At 42.9% G+C, this 19,226-nt stretch overlaps 1 protein-coding gene across 1 annotated transcript in view; it reads right to left on the bottom strand.

Moving 5' to 3' along the window:
- FRAS1 (Fraser extracellular matrix complex subunit 1) overlaps positions 1-5,448 on the bottom strand; it is a 435,467-nt gene extending 430,019 nt beyond the window's left edge. The window contains exon 1 of the mRNA XM_072810116.1: positions 5,077-5,448. Within this exon, the coding sequence (XP_072666217.1) occupies positions 5,077-5,152 (76 nt within the window). The 5' untranslated portion in view covers positions 5,153-5,448. The remainder of the gene's footprint in view (positions 1-5,076) is intronic.
- Positions 5,449-19,226: the final 13,778 nt, after the last annotated feature.

The raw sequence follows: 19,226 nt of genomic DNA, 5'->3' as shown, positions 1-19,226 counted from the left end.
CAGGAAGGGGCCAGTCTGCCTTATCCACCAAAAATGGAATTATGAACAATCTTCCGAGATGAGATGGCTATTTACATTTGGGGTCTGAATCAAAGATCTCTATGCCCAAATTTATTGGAATGACTTTTGTGCCCTTGACATTTAGACAAGAATAGCCTGAGATAAAACCTAGGGAGAAAATTCTTCTTAACTCACTTATGTCTCTTCAAGAAATAAAGACTTAGTATTTCAGTCTATGGTATGTCATAAGAGAGATATGTATGCATATATATAAATATATACATATATAAAATCATATAGGATATATGTGTACATACATAAAATAATCATATAAAGCTCAAATAAATATATATCAACAAAATTCAATTTCTAAAATACTCAAATGGACCTATTTCATTACTTCTGATTTCTACAAAATAAACATAAAGATCATGACCGAGGTACAATTTAGCAAAATTCAAACTTTAGAATAAACAAAATTTAACCTTTAGAATAAGACCATCTTCAAATTATTTTACTGCCCTCCTACATAGCATTGCCTCCCAAAAGCCAGATCCAAAAGGAATGAAGTATCCTAAGAAATATCCAACTACTGGGCAGCCCAGGTGGCTCAGCGGTTTAGTGCCACCTTCAGCCCAGGGCCAGATCCTGGAGACCCGGGATCAAGTCCCACGTCAGACTCCCTGCATGGAGCCCGCTTCTCCCTCTGCCTGTGTCTCTGCCTCTCTCTCTCTCTCTCTCTCTCTCTCTGTATCTCACGAATAAATAAAATCTTTTAAAAAAAGAAAGAAATATCCAACTACTCACATCAAAGCCTATTTCTGGAAAGTTAGATAGATGTTATAAACCCACCAGAACATAAATAAATCAGCATTGAATGTGGCACCACATACACACTTGGTTAAGCCAAGCATCTGCTAGAGACTCAAGTCAAAACGGAATATAGTACTCATATCCAGAAACTATTCACTATAGTACCATACCTGGTAAACTGAGTAAATAAGAGAAATTAAATCCAAGAGCTGCAAAACATCAGACCCATTAGTTCAAAGACAAAGCAGTCTATATGGTCATAAGATATGAAGAGATTTGGAGAGCACGGTATCACAAAAATATGACTCATTAGGAACAAGTAGCCACAAGTTAGCATTTAAATGTTCAAGCTTTAGGTTGTGCTATAATTCAACATATGGCTTGTACACTATGGAATAGTTAAAATAGAATTGTTTTCTGAACTGACAGGACAGCTCATATCCTGATTATTGTAAACCAAAATTCAGATCAATTAATAGAGCAATTAAAATGAAAATGGGCCAACTGTTTTTTGAACTATTGTAAGATTTGGCACACAACTCCAACTTTGCTATGTGGTATTCTCCTCCCTTCTCTTGAGCCACGTGGTAGAGGGTATTTATGACTACCTGCGTCTGAGTGAAGCTGAGTGATAATTGCCACTTAAGTCCGTAACAGTGAATACAGATGGCTACACCCTCACTAAACAATGTATATGCAGGATCTAATCCCTAGAGGAGAACAGAAATGGAAACCTCTTTATTTTCACTAGCAGGTAGTTATAAAAGCCAAAAGATGTAAAAGTACAATTATTCAATATTGGGAAACCCACCAAGGACCAATGTTCACACATCCTTACTTCTACTTTACTGATATTAACAATTACTGGGTATGCAAACTTCTTCAGGGCAGGTAGTATGACTTTTTTACATTTGTATTCCCCCTACCAGACATAACCATACACATAAGCTCTCAATAAAGATGTATGGAGTGAAAGAATGAAGAGATAGGCTATTTTCCCTAGCCAATGTCTTCTCTTTATTGACATTGAGTTTTAAAGTTTAAATCTGACACAGAAGGAACTCTCCAGCCAAGAGTGGAACCAAATATGCTGATCCACCCATAAGTAAAACACGTTGTCTATCAAATGATCTTTTCCAATGTATTCTGTTAATGGCATTCATTTATAGGAAAAGTCTGGAAGATTGTGGGATTGACTAAGCCACATGGGGAGTTACAGGACACAGACTCGAACTCTCTTCTCTCAACGTCCACTTCAATAGTCCTCTCCTATCTCCAAGCCACCACGTTCTATCTAGTGGATTTTCCATGGGTTAACAAAATTCAAAACATGCTTCTCCAGAGACTGTCATGGCAAAGCTTGTCTGATTCAGAAAGCAGTCATCTTTGCTAGAAGTTTCTCAGTGACTTCTTGATTGCATTAAGTTCTCAAATCATAGTGAGTTGCCAGCTTGGCAATATAAAACAGTATAAAATAACATTACCAGTGATTTGCTTGTAAGACTTCATTTTTCTTTTAAGAACTACAGTAAAATTCAGAACCAGAAAGCTGCAACCGACCACAAATAAGGCAGCAAATGTTGATCTTTTTTTTCCCCATGCTGGATAATTAGCAAAAATATTTTTTGAAATTTCATGTATTTATTCATAAGAGACACAGATAGAGAGAGAGAGAGGCAGAGACACAGGCAGAGGGAGAAGCAGGCTCCATGCAGGGAATCCAATGTGGGACTCCATCCCGGGTCTCCAGGACCACGCCCTGGGCCGAAGGCGGCGCTAAACCGCTGAGCCACCCAGGCTGCCCAGCAAAAGCTATCACCTCGCCAGCCAACTTCTGCATTTGGTAAATGACAGAACCACAGGCCAAAGAAGTTAAGTGGTTCATTCAGGGTCATACAGAAGTTTCTCATCGAGGCCAGTGTTAGCTTAATTCAAAAGACTGTAATTAGGCAATACTCATTCATCTGACCAATACTTTTTTAGCGCCTCGCGGGGACTAGGAGGTGATGTGGAGATGTAAGAGTAATTAGGAGCCATCAGAAGCCCTCGGTGAGCACACAGCTACATGAAGAATACTGAAATACTGCACCTTTATCAATGTGATTGTAGAACTATTAACTGGTGTACTAGAAGTATGTGTGAGACGCTCTCTGAGCACTAAGAAAACACGAACTCTGCCACAGCTTGGTCAGCAAAAGTAACAAAGTGTATGTCACACCGTGAGAAGCACGCATGAAAATGCTTCTTTTCCATTTTTAAAAATCATTGCTAGAACTAATCATAAAAACTTGAGGAAATCTGTAAGACCCTTAAGCTTTCCATCCTTGACTTCAATGCTCATATTTTTAAGAGAAAAGGAATACCCTGACAGAACCAAACCACAGGTCTCATCAGATGACAGCTGATTTTTTGGCTGTGGGCCTGATATCACTTAATTAATTCAATTAAATGAGATAATGTATGTAAAGTGCTTGGCATAGTAAAAGCCAAATAGCTTGTGCTCAATAAATGTCCACATTCATTCATTCATTATTAGATAAGGACCATTATGACTTGGATGGAAACTCTCAGACATTTATCAACCCAATCTGTGAAATGATTCTAGAATGCCCTGAAGGTGGGGCGAAACAGTAAGAAGCAAAGTTTCCAAAGAATCTTTGAAGGAATAGCACCCCTGGCATCCTGCCCTCCTCCTCCCCATCAAAAGCCTTTGGACGTTCTTAAACTTTGCCCATCGAACCAGCTAGTCTTCCTAAGAGCGAGCCCTGCTAATAATAATGGCTTTTGTCATTTCAAGGGATTTGGTTCAGAAAAACGGCATCATTCCAACTGCCCGCTGGTGAGCTATCCGGGAGGGGGGCAGCACGCGTCCCCGCGTTGCCACCACCGAATGCAGACATAATTTTTCTAAGTCTCAAATTCAGATTTGGGTGGCCTGGGTTAACTCTCCTACCTGATTTATCGTTATAATTCAGCACTGTAAGTTTTATTTATTTATTTATTTATTTATTTTTAGGTATGCACACACACGCACGCACACAGCACAGACCTATTTCTACAGGTTGTCCCCATCTGAAGAAGGCTGCACAGGCCCCAGACGTGCTCTTCCTGGGGCAAGTACTTGACAGGCTTCAGACTTCCCCGGGGAAGGGGGGCGGGCAGGCGGTGCCTCCACCCACGGTAAATCCCCAGTACCGTGCGTGGGCTTCCAAGGCCACGCCACTTTGTCCGGGGAAACTACTAGCAAGGAAAAGGCAGCTGCTCTGCTGGCTGGAGGTCGATCCCAGGGAGGGCTTTGTCCTCTGCCTGTCCTCCCGCCCCACCGGGTGCGCGGGCCCTGCCCCTTGGGGCCGCCCCAACCCTGCAGCAGGGCCCGGGCGCCCCGCCGCGCCCCAGCCCGGAGTCCCCGGGAGCAGGGGAGCTCCCTGCCCGCAGCCGGAGGAGTAATGGATGGAGCCGGGAGGGGAAGCCCGGGGTCCCGGACGCTGGATGCTGCCTCCGCCTCCCTGCGCCTTCCGCGAGCACTCAGCAAAGGGACTTTCCCTACTCGTCGGGGCAGGTGGGCGTCCACAGCGCCCGCAGCCCCGGGCCCCCATCCTCGACCCCCAAACGCTTGATTCACTCTTCGGCTCCAGGCATCCGTGCGGGCCCGGCCGCCTGCCTGTGCCATCCCGGCCACAACTCCCGCCGCCTCCTCCGGCTCCGCGCGCAGCTCGCGGTCGTGCGCACCGGCTGGCGCCCCGGGGGCCCGGAGTGAGGGCGAAGTAAGAGGATGAGGCTAGACCCTTATTAGCCACTTTCCCCCTAAGAAAGCAGGCGGCCTCGCGCCTCTGTACTGGAGGGACTCCTCGCAGGGCGCTTGGAGGTCTCCGTCCAGGAGCCGCTCAACCACCTGGTCGTGGGGTCTTCACTGCACTTTACGGGGGACCCACCGGGGCCGGGGGAGGCGGATTCAAGCGGCCGGATCTTAGGTTGCGGAGGGGCCGAGGTGAGAGCAATTGTCGGCTCCTCGGCCCCGCTTCACTAGTTGCTGCCGTCGGGGGCGGGGGAGGCCCGGATCGGAGATGCCAGGTCCACCGGCCACCCCCGCCCAAGGGCACCTGCGGCCGAGAGCGGGGCGGGGGGCACCGCGGTCGGGGGGGGATATCCCTGCAGCAAAGCGCACTCCGGTTCCATCCCACCCGCCTACCAGCCCCGAGGAACCTCCGCGCGGCCCGCACACCGGAGTCCCGCACACGCGCGCGCAGCCCACGAGCCTCTCACCTTCGCAATGCCGAGGCGATGCTGCGAATCCCGCCAGCGCCAGGGCCACCCCGAGCCACACTCTGAAGGCGCCCATTGCGCGTCGGCACCTGCCCTGGCGGAGCCCGGCGCTCAGCACCCAGGGCCCGGCTCCCGCCTCCAACGCTGGCCGCGGCGCCCGGGCGCGGGGGAACCGGGGAAGCGGCTGCTCCAGGGCCACAGCGCGCTCGGCCCCCACGCGAAGCCGAGCCGGGGGCGGAGGCGGAGGCGGAGGCGGAGGCGGAGGCGCCGAGCGCGGTTCTCCGCTGCGCACTGGCCCGAGGGGCGGACCTCCGCGCTGCGCCCACAGCGGACCCCCCGCTCCAGGGTCCCGGCCGGGGCGGTGCCCGCGCGCTGCTCTGGAGCCGCCCGGTGAAGTTCGCTGGACACTCCTCGGCGGGGCGGGGCGGGGCGGGGCGCCAGGGCCCAGGGCAGCTCCCGGGACCCCCGGGCCGCGCCCCCGCAGCCGAGCGCCCCAAGGCTTCCGCCCACGGCACCGGGGGCGCAGCTGCTCGGCGGGACGGGGCTGCGGGCGCGGCTTGCTCCCCTTGCTCCCCGCCGACCGCCACCTCCGCGCCGGCCCCCGGGCTGGCCCGCAGGCTTGAGGCGTGACTACGCGGGCGCAGGAGGAGCCAAGATTTCAGATGCTCGGAGGAGAGAGCTCGAGGGGCCGCCGAGGATCCCCGACCCAACGCCGCTCGGACCGCAGAGCCCGGATACGCACGGAATAAGGCCCCTCTGGAGCCCCCACGCTCCGCCCTCCTCCGCCTCCCTCCTCCCTCCTCCCTCCTCCCGCCTCCCTCCTCCCTCCTCCCTCCTCCCTCCAACGCTCGGTTTGAAAGGAGACCCAGGGCCTCGGGGCTTCGGCGGAGATTCCAGAGAGTCACGTGGGGCAGGGGGACGAAGGGGGGCAGTGCGGGGAGGCCGAGAGCAACCTGATCCCCGCATTCGTCCTGCTGGAGTACGTGCTGCCTTTGTCTGGGGGCGGGGTGGAAAGGGGTCACCCCGGGCAGGGGCGGGGGGAGCCGGGAGGGGCGCGATGCTGGGGTCTTGCTCACTCAGGCGCTGCTGGGAGCCCACAAACTAGGTCCTCGCCTCCCGCTGCAGGAGGGATCCCAGGCCCCGGCGCTACTTTGCCCCACCCGCGGCCACTCCTGCTGGACTAAGTGCGCGGGGCACACCTGACCCGTCCTGCCCGCTCTGGGACCCTCCCGCGGTCCCCCCGTGCGCTGTACCTGCAGCCTGCAGGATGCGGCTCCTCCGTGCTAGGCGGGGCCTCCCTCCGCGGGCGCGCCCGGACCTCTCCCAGAGGCTCAGACGCGTTGCGCCGGGGCTCCAGCTGCGCCCCCAAATGCCAGGCACTGGGAAGGGAACGTCTTGGCGAGGCCGACTGGGGCACGCACTTGAAGGGTGAAGGCCTTGATTCGGGTCAGCACCGAGTGACGACGGCAACTTTTAAATGATCGAATAAAAAAGAGCTGGTCCAGGGTCAATCATTGTGAGAGATGAGAGAGGTTGCATCAGAGACATGCTGGCTGGGCTCGACTGGCCCAGAGACGTCCTGGTCCCCGTAGATGGCCAGAGGTGAGTGAGCACGTGGACCCGGGGCCTGTCCAAGCAGCGAACGCTGAGCTGGGAAGCGGCAGGGGTCCCACTTGTTTTCAGTCTTTACAACCACCCTAAGAGCAGGGGAACGCTCTGATGCTCTCGTGCGCTGCTTAGAACGAATGGCTTTTCAGTGTAACTCCGTAAGCTGTAACTGGCAGACGCCTGTATGTATTACTATTTAGCCAGAAGAGAATGGGAACCCCTAACAACCTAACCTGGCACTGATTTTTGAGTAAAGGACCCAGGAGTTGTGCAACTCACCCTCAGTCTCTCTGGGATCGTGAGGGCCTCAGGAACAGTCTTTATCACCTCTGTATCTGAAACACATAGTAGATGCTCATTAAATGTTTGTTGAAAGAATGTACTGAGTGAAAATAGTAAGTGCCTGAAAGCAGTGGCCACATCAAGGGCAGTTGGGTGTCTTAACTTCCGCTCCCCATAAAAAGAACCCCTCTCCTTTTTTTGTTTAGAAAGTTGACATTTTCTCAGTCCCATATAAAGTGCTATGAAAACTCAGCTTCCAACACACTCTGGCAACCAGGTTACCACTCCGAACCCATTCCTTATAGAAATTTTGTAGCCACCGCTGACTGGGAGTAACTTAGACAATGTGTTCTCTTAAAAATCAATTTGATTTAAAAAAAAAAAAAAACTATACCATCGTGGCACTCAAAGAAGCTTCAGTAAGACATCTGTTATACTTGTGCGATATGCAAATGTGCTACTTTTTAAAAAGGAAAGGAAATGAAGGAAGGAGAGGAAGTGGGGGGAGAACAGCATTTCCAAGTTACCCCAAATTCATCATATGCATTATTTATATATATCACCCCCACCACCACCACCATCACCGAGCCCACCCAGGGCCACACACTGGCCCACACACGCCGCCATCATCCTCCTCCCCATCCCTGATTAGGTGGCTCAAGTCCCCATCCCAGTATGATCAAATGAGTGAAATGGTCAACCAATTAGTAAGATTAGGCATATATAGCACATTCCATGGCCACTTAAATTGAGATATGAGATGTCAGGAAAATAATTATACTAACATAACCCGTTTCATTATGATGGAAATTTAGTAGGCATTTTTATGGATATGCAATTGATGATAACTAGCTTTTCTCTATAACTTAACCTCATTCCAGCAACCAGTGCTTCCCCTGACAAGGAGTTGGCACAGTAGTTGCGTCTGTATCTTTATTCCTCTTCACTCACTCATCTAGATTCCACAACTTCTGTTAAAATGCCCCACAGTATCTCCTTCGATTGGTCCTACTGGTACCTAGTGACATTTCCCTGACCTTGGTGCTGTCCAGTTTGGGGAATTTATTTATCAATTCCTCCTGTAAATGACAGCAAAAACAAAAATAATAGACAACACATGTAAGAATAACCATAATAGCCTAACACTGTACACTTTCCATTTAATCCTCCAGTAACCCTATGAGAAAGGTACCATGATTATTTCCATTTACAGGAGAAATCTTGATGTTCAGAGAGTTAAGTAATCTGTCTAAAGTTGGACAACTAATACATGGCAAAACATATTAGAGCAAGCAATGCTAGCTGCAAAAACAGGCAGAAGCCCACACTGCAGTGTCTTAAGACAAACGTTTATTTGTCAATCACATCCTGGCCCCTGGGCATAGGTGACTACCTCTTGTTGTTCTGGCATGATAGAGCACACCTCATGCAGCTTCTACCTGGGGGCAAGAAAGTGATGAGGGAGGCATTAAAATGCCTAAGGGACTTAGCCCTTCCTCTCACAATCCAGTGGCAAGAATGAGTCGAATGGCCCCAACCTCACCGCAAAACAGATTGGACCTGTTGGGGAAAACACGGGTGTTTATTTAGTGAGCACTAACAGTACTGCTCCACTCCAGAGCTCCTGCTCTTCACTATCTCAACTGTCCTTTGCTACGCTCTTCTGCCTCTAGGCAAATCCACAGGTTGAACCTTTCCTGCTAAAGGGAGGGCTTCGCTGACTTTGTTGCAACTGTTCAACTTGTCTTTACTTTCCTGTTGGTCCACTTGACTCTCCTCTCCCTTTCTCCCCTCTGCGCCCTTTCTTCTAATTTTCAGGGTCTTCTTTCTGCACAACCCCACCCTATTCACTGAGTCTTGGATCATTTCTTTCTCCTCTGTGCCGCCGAGGTGTACCTGCCCTAGGGGTGATCCTGCAGCGTCACTGCTTTGGCTCTGCTTTGTCAGTTCGGCGTGTGACAATATGTGTTGATTTTTTCTCCTGCTTCAAATAGTTATTCCAAAAGAATAATCAAATAATACAGAAACATACACTGATGGGCTCTGCTATAATCTAACCCTTCCACAAGAATAACCACAGCAAACGCATTCAAACATTTTTCTCTGCTTAACTGAACACAATTCTTTTGACAAAAATACACTCACAATTTGCAGGCTATTTTGTAACCTGACTTTTTTTCCTCCCACTGAACAGTATAGCTAGGCCACAACTTTCTAAGCCAAATCATATTGATCGATACCATTATTTTTAAGAGCTGCTTGAGTTTATATTATATGGATAGGTCTTTACATATATTTGGCCAATCTTCTGTTGAAGAACATTTATATCGTTCCTAGTTTTCTTATGTTATAAATAATACAGCACTAAATGTATTATTTATAAAAGTCCTTTGTGCACTAACCCAATTATTGCCCTGGGATAAATTTTGGAACTGAAAGTGCTGGGTCAAAGGGATGCATATTTTTCATTTTGATACCTATCATTTAATCTTTGTAAATCTCAAAAGGCAAAATGGCATTTTGCTTAACTCTACTTATTAACTGTGTCACTTCAGGCATATTACCCTCCCTGAACCTCAGATTCCTTGCCTAGGGAATGGGCATTAGAGCAAAATTCATTATACTAAAAGTCCTTACCAGGACGTTTGTTTACATTAAATGAGGTAAAAATGCTTAGCACCATATCTGACACATGGTAGCCACTTGACAGATGTTAGCCAAGTGAAATACGGGTATTTTTTAAATCTGCATTTCTTTGCTCATTAGTAAAGTAAAACAATTTTTCTTATATTTATTGCGTTTCTCTGTGTGTGTCTGAATGACCTCTTTATATTTCTCTGCTAGTGGAGTTTTTAAGTCTATGTAGAATTGTAAGAGTTCTTCATATACTCAGGATCATTTTCTGTGAATTTAGGTATTGTTTTAGAGAAAGGAAGAGGCTATTTACCATTTATTTTTGTGGAAAATGATAGTTTCCCCAGCAGTGTCACTAGAAGGACATGTAAGACTAAACCCCCCCCCCCCCAAAAAGGCTTCATACCTAGAATCTCTTTCCTGGAATAAACAAGAACCTCAAGTTTTGGGGTTTTTTTATTTGTTTCCTTGTTTTAATCTACTCCATTTGGGACAACCAGCATAACTTTTACACAGGTTCAGTCATAGCCGCTGCGATAGGCTGGGTGTTTTTGTCATTGATCAGTGCCCCTGAATCACTGTGAAATATTTTTAATATCAACCCTGTGTCTGTCATAGCAACACAGCAGAAAGCCAAACATCAGAGGTCACTGAAATGCCAAAGGCCACAACAGCCAAAAGAGGAAAATGGGTCATCTCGGCACATTTAATCAAGTTCTTTCCTACACAGACTACACTGGCTTTTGTTTTATAAGTAAAAGTCCAATAGGACTGGCCTGATTCATCCTATACTTTACTATTGCATACTTCTAGATTCTTTTTAACTTAATTTGTTGTTCTATCACTAATTATCTTCTAGTTACACCTTGAATAACTTGACTATCTAATCATTACTGGTAAGAAGTATAATGTAGTCATGGCAATGAGAAAAAAGTACTGAAAACTTTGTAGGAAACTAATTTTTTTTTAATTTTACTAATCATCTAGTCACCTTGCTGAGCTGTATATTCCCTCTTGTATTTTTTTCTACTGAAAGAACTGAGAGGAAGCCAGATATAAAAGAAGAGGTGCAAAAAAGGAAACAGGATTCCCAAATGCTCTTTGCTTTTGTTTCAGATAAGAAGTTATTCCAGTCAGTTAAGTATTGGACTCAATTTCGGCTCAGGTCATGATCTCAGGGTCTTGAGATGGAGCTCTGCTAAGGGCTCCATGCTGGGCTGCTTGGGGTTCTCTCTCTCCCTTTCACTCCATCCCTCCCCTCTGCTAGTACTTGTTTGCACTCACTGGCATGTGCACTCTCTCTCTGAAGAAAAAAAAAGTCTGCCCTTGCCCCAACTTACATGATAAAATGTCCTAAATGGCTTATTAATACAGAATGTGTTAAGTAGATTGTGACTTTTCCATAAAATCAAATATTACATAGAGATTAAAAATGATAGTTTAAACATCTATTTATTGACATGGAAGATGTTTTCAAAATATTATTGGGTGGAAAACATAGATTATACAATGATAATATACCATTCCCACGATTTTGCTTATACACATGAACTTTAATACACTTATACACACATATCCGTACATATACATCTCAAATGATATACAGTTGACCCTTGAACAACAGAAGTTTGGACTGTGAAGGTCCACTTACACATGATTTTTTTATATAAATAGAGTGCAGTACTATAAATGTATTTTCTCTTCCTTCTGATATTCTTAATAACATTTTCTTTTTTCTAGATAATTCTTGGTATGAATACAGTATATATATATATAATACACATAACATACAAAACATGTCTTAATTGATTATTATGTTATCAGTAAGACTTCCAGTCAAAAGTAAGCCATTAGTTAAGTTTTGGGGAACTAACAGTTATACGTGGATTTTGACTTTGCAGGAAGTCAGTGCCGCTAACCCCCATGTTGTTCAGAGGTTAATTATATACCAAAATAATTATCTGAATTTGCAAGTGACTGTTAATTTCTCTTTTTAGCCTGCCTATGTTTTCTCATTTTTCTATACTAAATTCATATGTAATTATGCAGTTCAAGTTATGTTGGAGGAATTCTCAAATAAGAGAATCAGCAGTTTAGCACCTGCCTCTGGCCCAGGGCATGATCCTGGAGTCCCGGGATCCAGTCCCGCACCCGGCTCCCTGCATGGAGCCTACTTCTCCCTCTGCCTGTGTCTCTGCCTCTCTCTCTCTCTCTCTGTGTCTCTCATGAATAAATAAATAAAATATTTTTAAAAAGAGAGAGAATCAGCTAATTCAAACTGTCTTAAACCATACATGGCATTTTCTGTTTGTCATAACTAGAAACTAAGGCTTTCCTTTTATCTTCAGATTGAGTTCAATTTAGTACTGTAATGATGTTATATAGGACCTGAATTCTTTCTTTCTCTCCACTCTACCTTTGTAATAGACATTGCTAGTGCTCACCCACATTTCCTGGATCACAGAATATCATGTTTTCTCAGCCCACTCACAGTTAAGGGAGACTAGTAACTACATCTAGATCTGCACTATCCAATACAGCAACCACTATCTACATGTGGCTATTGAGCTCTATATATCAGATTTCAAAGATAGAGTACACACAAAAAATAAAGAAAAAGATCCTAGGGTATCACAAAAAAAAGGATCCTGGGGTCTCCAGGATCAAGACCTGGGCTGAAGGCAGCGCCAAACCACTGAGCCACCCGGGTTGCCCTTTAAGATAAATTTTTAAGGGACGCCTCCCTTATGCTCAGCGGTTGAGTGTCTGCCTTGCGTTTGGAGTGTGATCCCGGGGTCCAGGGATCAAGTCCCACATTGGGCTCCCTGCATGGAGCCTGCTTCTCCCTCTGCCTGTGTCTCTGCCTCTCTCTCTCTCTCTGTCTCTCGTGAATAAATAAATAAACCTTTAAAAAAATAAAAATAAAATAAAATAAATTTTTAAAAGCTGATAACATCAAGCCTGGCAATGATGTGGAACAACTGAAACTCTCATATATATATTGCTGGAGTTAATGCAAAATTGTGTGGACCCTTTGGAAAAACAGTTTTACAGTTTCTTTAAAAATTAAGCATGAAGTTACCATATGACTGAGTCATCCCACTGGTAAATGTATTCCCATGAGAAATGAAAAACTATGTACACACAAAAATGGTTTATATTGGCTTTATTAGTCACCAAAAACATTTGGGAAACAACATAAATGTCCCTCAGCGGAGAAATGGATGAACAAACAGTGGTATATCCATATAATGGAATACTATTCAACAATAAAAAGGAACAAACTCCTAATGCACACCACAGCATGATTGAATCTCAAGTGCGGTATGCTAAATGAAAAGAACCAAACCCAAAAGCTGCTATTTATGTGACATTGTTGAAAGGCAAAACCATACCATCAGAAAGTAGATCAGTGGTTGCCGGGGGCCAAGGGTAGGAAGAGGGATTGACTACAAAGGGCCAGAGTAAATCTGGCAAGAGATGGAAGTGTTCTAAAACTTGTTTAAAATGCTAATCATGTGATGTATGTGTTTGTTGAAACTCACAGAACTGAACCCTAAAAAAAGAAAATTTTACTGTGGGTAAATTATGCCCTAGTTAACAACATAAAAAACACATAATAAACAAAGAAATCTTAGCAAACATGCATTACCTCCAAATTTGGTAACAACAACAATAAAGTTAGTCCTGTGCATCACACATGGTTCACATTATCTTTCTATTGGACGACACTGCTTCAGACAATGGGCTGTGTCACTTTTGAGCCGAAACTAACTATACCAATACTCCCTTCAGTGGCCTCACTGACATCTGAAACCTATGATGGCAGCATCATAAAGTGATGAAACCTCAGTAAGTTCAAATCCCTAAAGAACTGTTTGGAACAAAGGCTCCTGCCAACACTCATTGGATAGGTAGTATAAAAAATACACTTTATTTAGTTAAACAACAAAGACTTGGGGGTTGTTACTTCAGTATAAACTAGCCTGTCCTGACCAATTCTGCCTTGTGCTGCGCCAGTTTCACTTCCACTTGGATCTAGCTTTTCAATACGAAATAACAGCCAGCAATTCTCAGAGCTATATGCTTTTCTTTTTTTTTTTTTTGTCCACTCTACAAAGGGTTAATCCAGAGCTTAGGAAAGCAACATCTACTTTCTCATGAACTCCTAGCAAATGTTTTCTTTGTGTTTCATGGGTCCACATTCACTCTCATGCCCACGAATTTTGGGGGTGTACAAACATGCAGTCTATTAGTACCTTTGAAGAAAATAAAAACTCCATGAGGTAGTAATTACCAAATATATTCTCTATAAGGGAAAATTCAGCAGAATACGAAGATTTCTCCTGAAGCCAGCTTATTTTCAGGATATTCTTTCTGAGTCAAGACAACTAGGGATCAACATTAGTGAACTCAATCCTCTTGATGTGTCCTGGCTCCTCATGCCCCACCACTAAGGCTCTTTAAAGACCTTAGAGCAGAAATGACAAAGAACAACACATTTTACCTTCTCAAAAGCAAACTCAGGACTTTGAGATTATTTTCACTGCAATCCAAAGACACTGGACTTCATAAAGCAAGGTAAGAGAGACTGTTATCTCACTGAGCCCAGGAAGTAACACCATGTATGCAGTCTAAGTTCTAAGACTAACTAGCTGACTGACTTCAAATAAGTCATTGATAGATCTTCTAGGTCTTCACCTGTAAAAAGGAGATAATAATACTTGGGATTTATTTATCAACCTGGGTTGTTTTCAGTCTCAAATTAAGAAAATGGGGATATGAAAATCGTTTGGAACATTAAGACCACCGTACAGGTATAAAGTATTATTATTAAGAACTTTTAGCTAGGTCAGGCACTTTTATGTGCAAGGCAGTTTTAAGGCTATGAATAATCATCCAGTAGTAATTGGATATGTAAATGCTCCCAGAGGTCAATTTCAGCAGGCTATTCAGATAAATCAAAACTGATGATGATGATGATGATGATGATAATAATAATAATAATATTTCTCTAATTGTGAATGAAAAGCAGGAAGCAAGATAATGATCTCATTCCTTGATCCATGGAAGAAGACCTTTTGGTGTCTTTATTTTTTAAATATTTAAATATTTTAAAGATTTCCAGTGATGATATAATAGGAGCTGTGACTTTTTATGGGTCTGAATTGGGTAATTCATTAACATTTAATTTTGCTGCTTTTCTTTCTTATCTATAAGCATCTAGTAACAACTGGGCTGCAATAGGTCTGACATTCATGCCTCTGGAGTTATTCAGTCTTAAAATGATTGTAAACTTGGAAAAGACAGGGAAAAACTGGCGGTGGGTTCTCATGGGAGTCCCCTGGCAGACAGGCAGTCCTGAACCTGCTGTCATTTTCAGGAAGGTGTAGAGTTGAGAAATATTTCCCTCGTGAGTACAAGATGAAAAGAAGGTGAAAAAGCAGACTGTGAAGACTCATGACCCTGTGTCTCTTAGCATCTTGTTTAGAATCAAGAAGTATATGGAGTTTGAAAGTGCCTCAGAGATGGGAGAAATTTTCATATCTCCTGGACTTAACACCCTCTTACCAATTTCAGCTTCAAGCATGAATCTGGATCAATGCTGCATCAAATGTGGCATCAATATAGAAAATTTAACTTGCAATGAATGAATCAAGGCCAAAGCTTTTTAAAAAATATAAAGATATCGGAGAAGGACAAACATTGTATGTTCTCATTCATTTGGGGAATATAAATAATAGTGAAAGGGAATATAAGGGAAGGGAGAAGAAATGTGTGGGAAATATCAGAAAGGGAGACAGAACGTAAAGACTGCTAACTCTGGGAAACGAACTAGGGGTGGTGGAAGGGGAGGAGGGCAGGGGGTGGGGTGAATGGGTGATGGGCACTGAGGGGGGCACTTGACGGGATGAGCACTGGGTGTTATTCTGTATGTTGGCAAATTGAACACCAATAAAAAAATAAATTTATTATTATAAAAAAAATAAAAATAAAAATAAAATGTAAAGATACATACTGTGTTAATTTACATAGAGTGTTGTAGTCAGAGAAAGACTTGCTACAAAAAAGAGAGCTCACTTAAATAAGTAGGGAGGGAAAGAATTGTTGTAAAAATGCAATTAAGTTCATAGATATCCAAGGACAGAACAAAGTTTATGTATACATGTGCCTATATGATCTAGCATGGCTAGAACATCATGATATTTTTGTGTTTTCCACTCATGGAAAAAAAAACACCAAGAAAACTTTTTTTACTTTGATTTTCTAAAATTCATCTGAAAAGAAGGAAGGCAATTGTTTTCATCCACAACTGTATTTAAAAATGCTCTTATAACCTGACTATATTAAAAAAAAAAACTTATAACAAGCTTTGGATTGAGCTGGAGAGTTTCTTATATGATGCTACTATATATACACCACCAAAATAACCTCAGTTGTTTTCATTTTCAATATAAGTGTGGGGATTCTGTGAGTGGCTACCTATATCAGTGTAAAATAAAATAACACTGATGAATAGACCCATTAATTAGTACTAGTCACACCATTAAGCACTTATATCCAGAGTGATGCCTTTCTAATTTGAGCAGCTAGTCCCCAGCTAGCCTGCCCACTATGTGTCTCTGTGATTGGAAGGAATCCTGCCTATGTGCATATCAATAGAATTCTTTAGTAAACTTACTTTCTGGCATCCCCAAATTTGCGTACTCTTTTAGAGAAAAAGCAACTGAAGTTTCTTGTTACTGAGGAAATATACACCAATTACCCATACTAGTCAACCTAGCCCTGTCATAAATAGGAACAGACAACCAAAATCAAAACACATTTGAGAAAAGAACCACAGCTTGAGATACAAATGTAAAGATGAACAAACAAAATAACTGATCCCAGAGTAAAAAAGGCATCATGCGAGAAACACAAGAAAACATTTGAAAAGATTAAATTCATATCCTCAGAATTATTTCAAGGGACAATATTTCTGTAAAATAAACACTGGCTGCTATGAAAAAAGAGCAGTTAAAAACACAAAAGAGTTTTTGGAAAATAGTTTCCAAAATAAGAACAACTTAACAGAAGCTCCAAATAAGAAGATATACATAGCTGAAGACTTTAGTCAGTAGTCTTAAAGATAAAAACTGAAGGCATTTTCAAAATTTTGAGCAATAAAATATAATATAGCTCCAGGAGATTCAATATCTGTCTAATAAGAGTCCTTAGTGAAAGAAATAGAGAAAAGATAAGGAAAGAAGCAAAGAAACAGTAATTATTCATGCTGGGAAGATGGGAGTAGGAGCATACATCCCTCTCTCTCCCAACTAATTAGTAAGACAAACAGCTAACATGGAGAAGGCCTTTGGAGTGGGGAGGGAAATGAAGAAAGTATGGCATACTTAGATATTAATGTCCTACAGAGATTCTATTTTGCCTGATTAAGGCATTTTCTATAGCGCATCATTTACAAAGCTAGAAGGATCAAAGACCAGGCATACAAGAAGTCCTCTCACCCTAGTATAAACTAGGGTGACGTTTGATTTTGCATCTGCTAGAATAAAATAGTTCTGTTTCAGCTCAACAATACCCCCAACACAAGGAAACCCTCTAGTATACTACTACAGACCATTCTCAGAAAGAATTATACCTTGAGCTGAATAGTCCCCTTTTGGGGGGATGAATAAGAACCAACTCCACCCCTGCACACATACTCAAACTAAAGAATGCTGGCAGTATGTCAAGTTCTCACTGACTGCTGGTTCACTGGAAAAAAAATTCCTTAACTCTCATCTCCTGCCTGTCCACCACCTATTGAGAAGATCCCCAAGAGGCTGATTTACATAGCACAATTATGAGAAAGCAAAGAAGGATCTCAGATGATTTAAGAAGCTCAATAGTTGGGATGCCTGGGTGGCTCAGCGGTTGAGCATCTGCCTTTGACTCAGGGTGTGATCCCAGGGGTCCTGGTATTGAGTCGACATCCGACTCCCTGCAGGGAATCTGCTTTTCCCTCTGCCTTTGTCTCTTTGTCTTTCATGAATAAATAGATAAAATATTAAAACAAATAAGAGGCTCAATAGTGTACCAGGATAAAAAACAAAACAAAAACAGGACAGATGTCTCCCATTGAAGAAGACAAATTTAAGAAGACAATTTAAGAAAAAAATATTAGAGAAATCATTGGCATACAAAAATATGTGAAGGTAAATGAAGGATCATGAAACGAAAAGTTTTTTTTAATGTTCAAAGCTATAATACTTGAATCTTGAAATTTATTAGAATAACACCAAAAAAAGAGCAAAGACATCTGGAAACAAAATTAAAATATAAGAGATCAAATAAAGAAATGATATCACAACAAAGCCCCAAAATACAAAATTTGGAGATGTGAGTAAAAAGACAAAGAAGACAGATCCAGAAGAGCTGAAACACACACACAAAAAAGTAATCCAAGAGGTAAAAAGAAAGCATAAGAGAAATTTTAAAAGAGAACAGAGGAAAGATTATGCTTTTCAGATTAAAATGTCAGGCATAATTAATATTTTAAGTGGCATACATTTTGACAAAATTTGATAAAAACTGTGGATGCCAAAGATAAAAAGAAAATCTAACCCTTCCAGACACTAGCACATGTGCACAGACACACACACACACACACACACACTCACACAAGATTAACTTAGACAAGAAAGAAATCACAATGGATTTCTTACCTGTGATTCTGGAAAGTAGAAAAAAAATACAGACTTTCCAGAAAAAAGAAGTAAGATCTATGAATTCTTTATCACCCTAGATATCCTCCCCATGGAAGAGTAGGAGAATAAATTTTATATGATCACAAAATATGCTATTAATTTTTCCTTAGGAAACAAAGAAGCAAAGAAAAATTAATTCAGGAAAAATGTCTCAAGTTAGTAAAAGATTGAGTGTACAAGAAATAATGGTGGACAAAAAATCCTAGTTTTTAAGAACTAAAAAATAAACTGTTAAAATTAGAAGTCGATGATGCAATTTGTAAAGTATAAATGTGGAATAAGGATGATAAAAAGTGAAAAGACGTAATTCAAGGAAAAGCAAATAATAGTTTAGAATTAAAATTCCAGGGGATCCCTGGGTGGCGCAGCGGTTTGGCGCCTGCCTTTGGCCCAGGGCGCGATCCTGGAGACCCGGGATCGAATCCCACGTCGGGCTCCCAGTGCATGGAGCCTGCTTCTCCCTCTGCCTGTGTCTCTGCCTCTCTCTCTCTCTCTCTGTGACTATCATAAATAAATAAATACCTTAAAAAAAATTTAAAAAAAAAATTAAAAAAAATTAAAATTCCAATAATACCTAGAAGTTAGAGTTAACCAAAGAGAATTTTGAAATAAGTTTATTGGAAGATGGGGTAGGTATAGAGAAGGGAAGAGGAAGTAGGGAAATAAAATGGCAAAGATCATTGATCTATTTAAAATTTTTGGAACATTAAGGTAAAGACTGAAAGCAGAATTTTGAAGCTGACGTTGAGACTGGAAGAGGGAAGGGGAAAGAAAACCAGTGGATGTAGGAAGAGCAAGACAGATTAGGTCTTCATCTTTGCCCAAAAAAGTAAAGAATGCATTTGCTTTTCAAACACACAGGAAACAGTTATAAACACT

Source organism: Canis lupus, chromosome 33 (genome assembly GCF_048164855.1).
Source record: "Canis lupus baileyi chromosome 33, mCanLup2.hap1, whole genome shotgun sequence".
Classification (NCBI taxonomy): Eukaryota; Metazoa; Chordata; class Mammalia; order Carnivora; family Canidae; genus Canis; species Canis lupus.
Note: the sequence above shows the minus strand (reverse complement) of the source record. Positions and strands in the feature narration are given on the sequence as shown.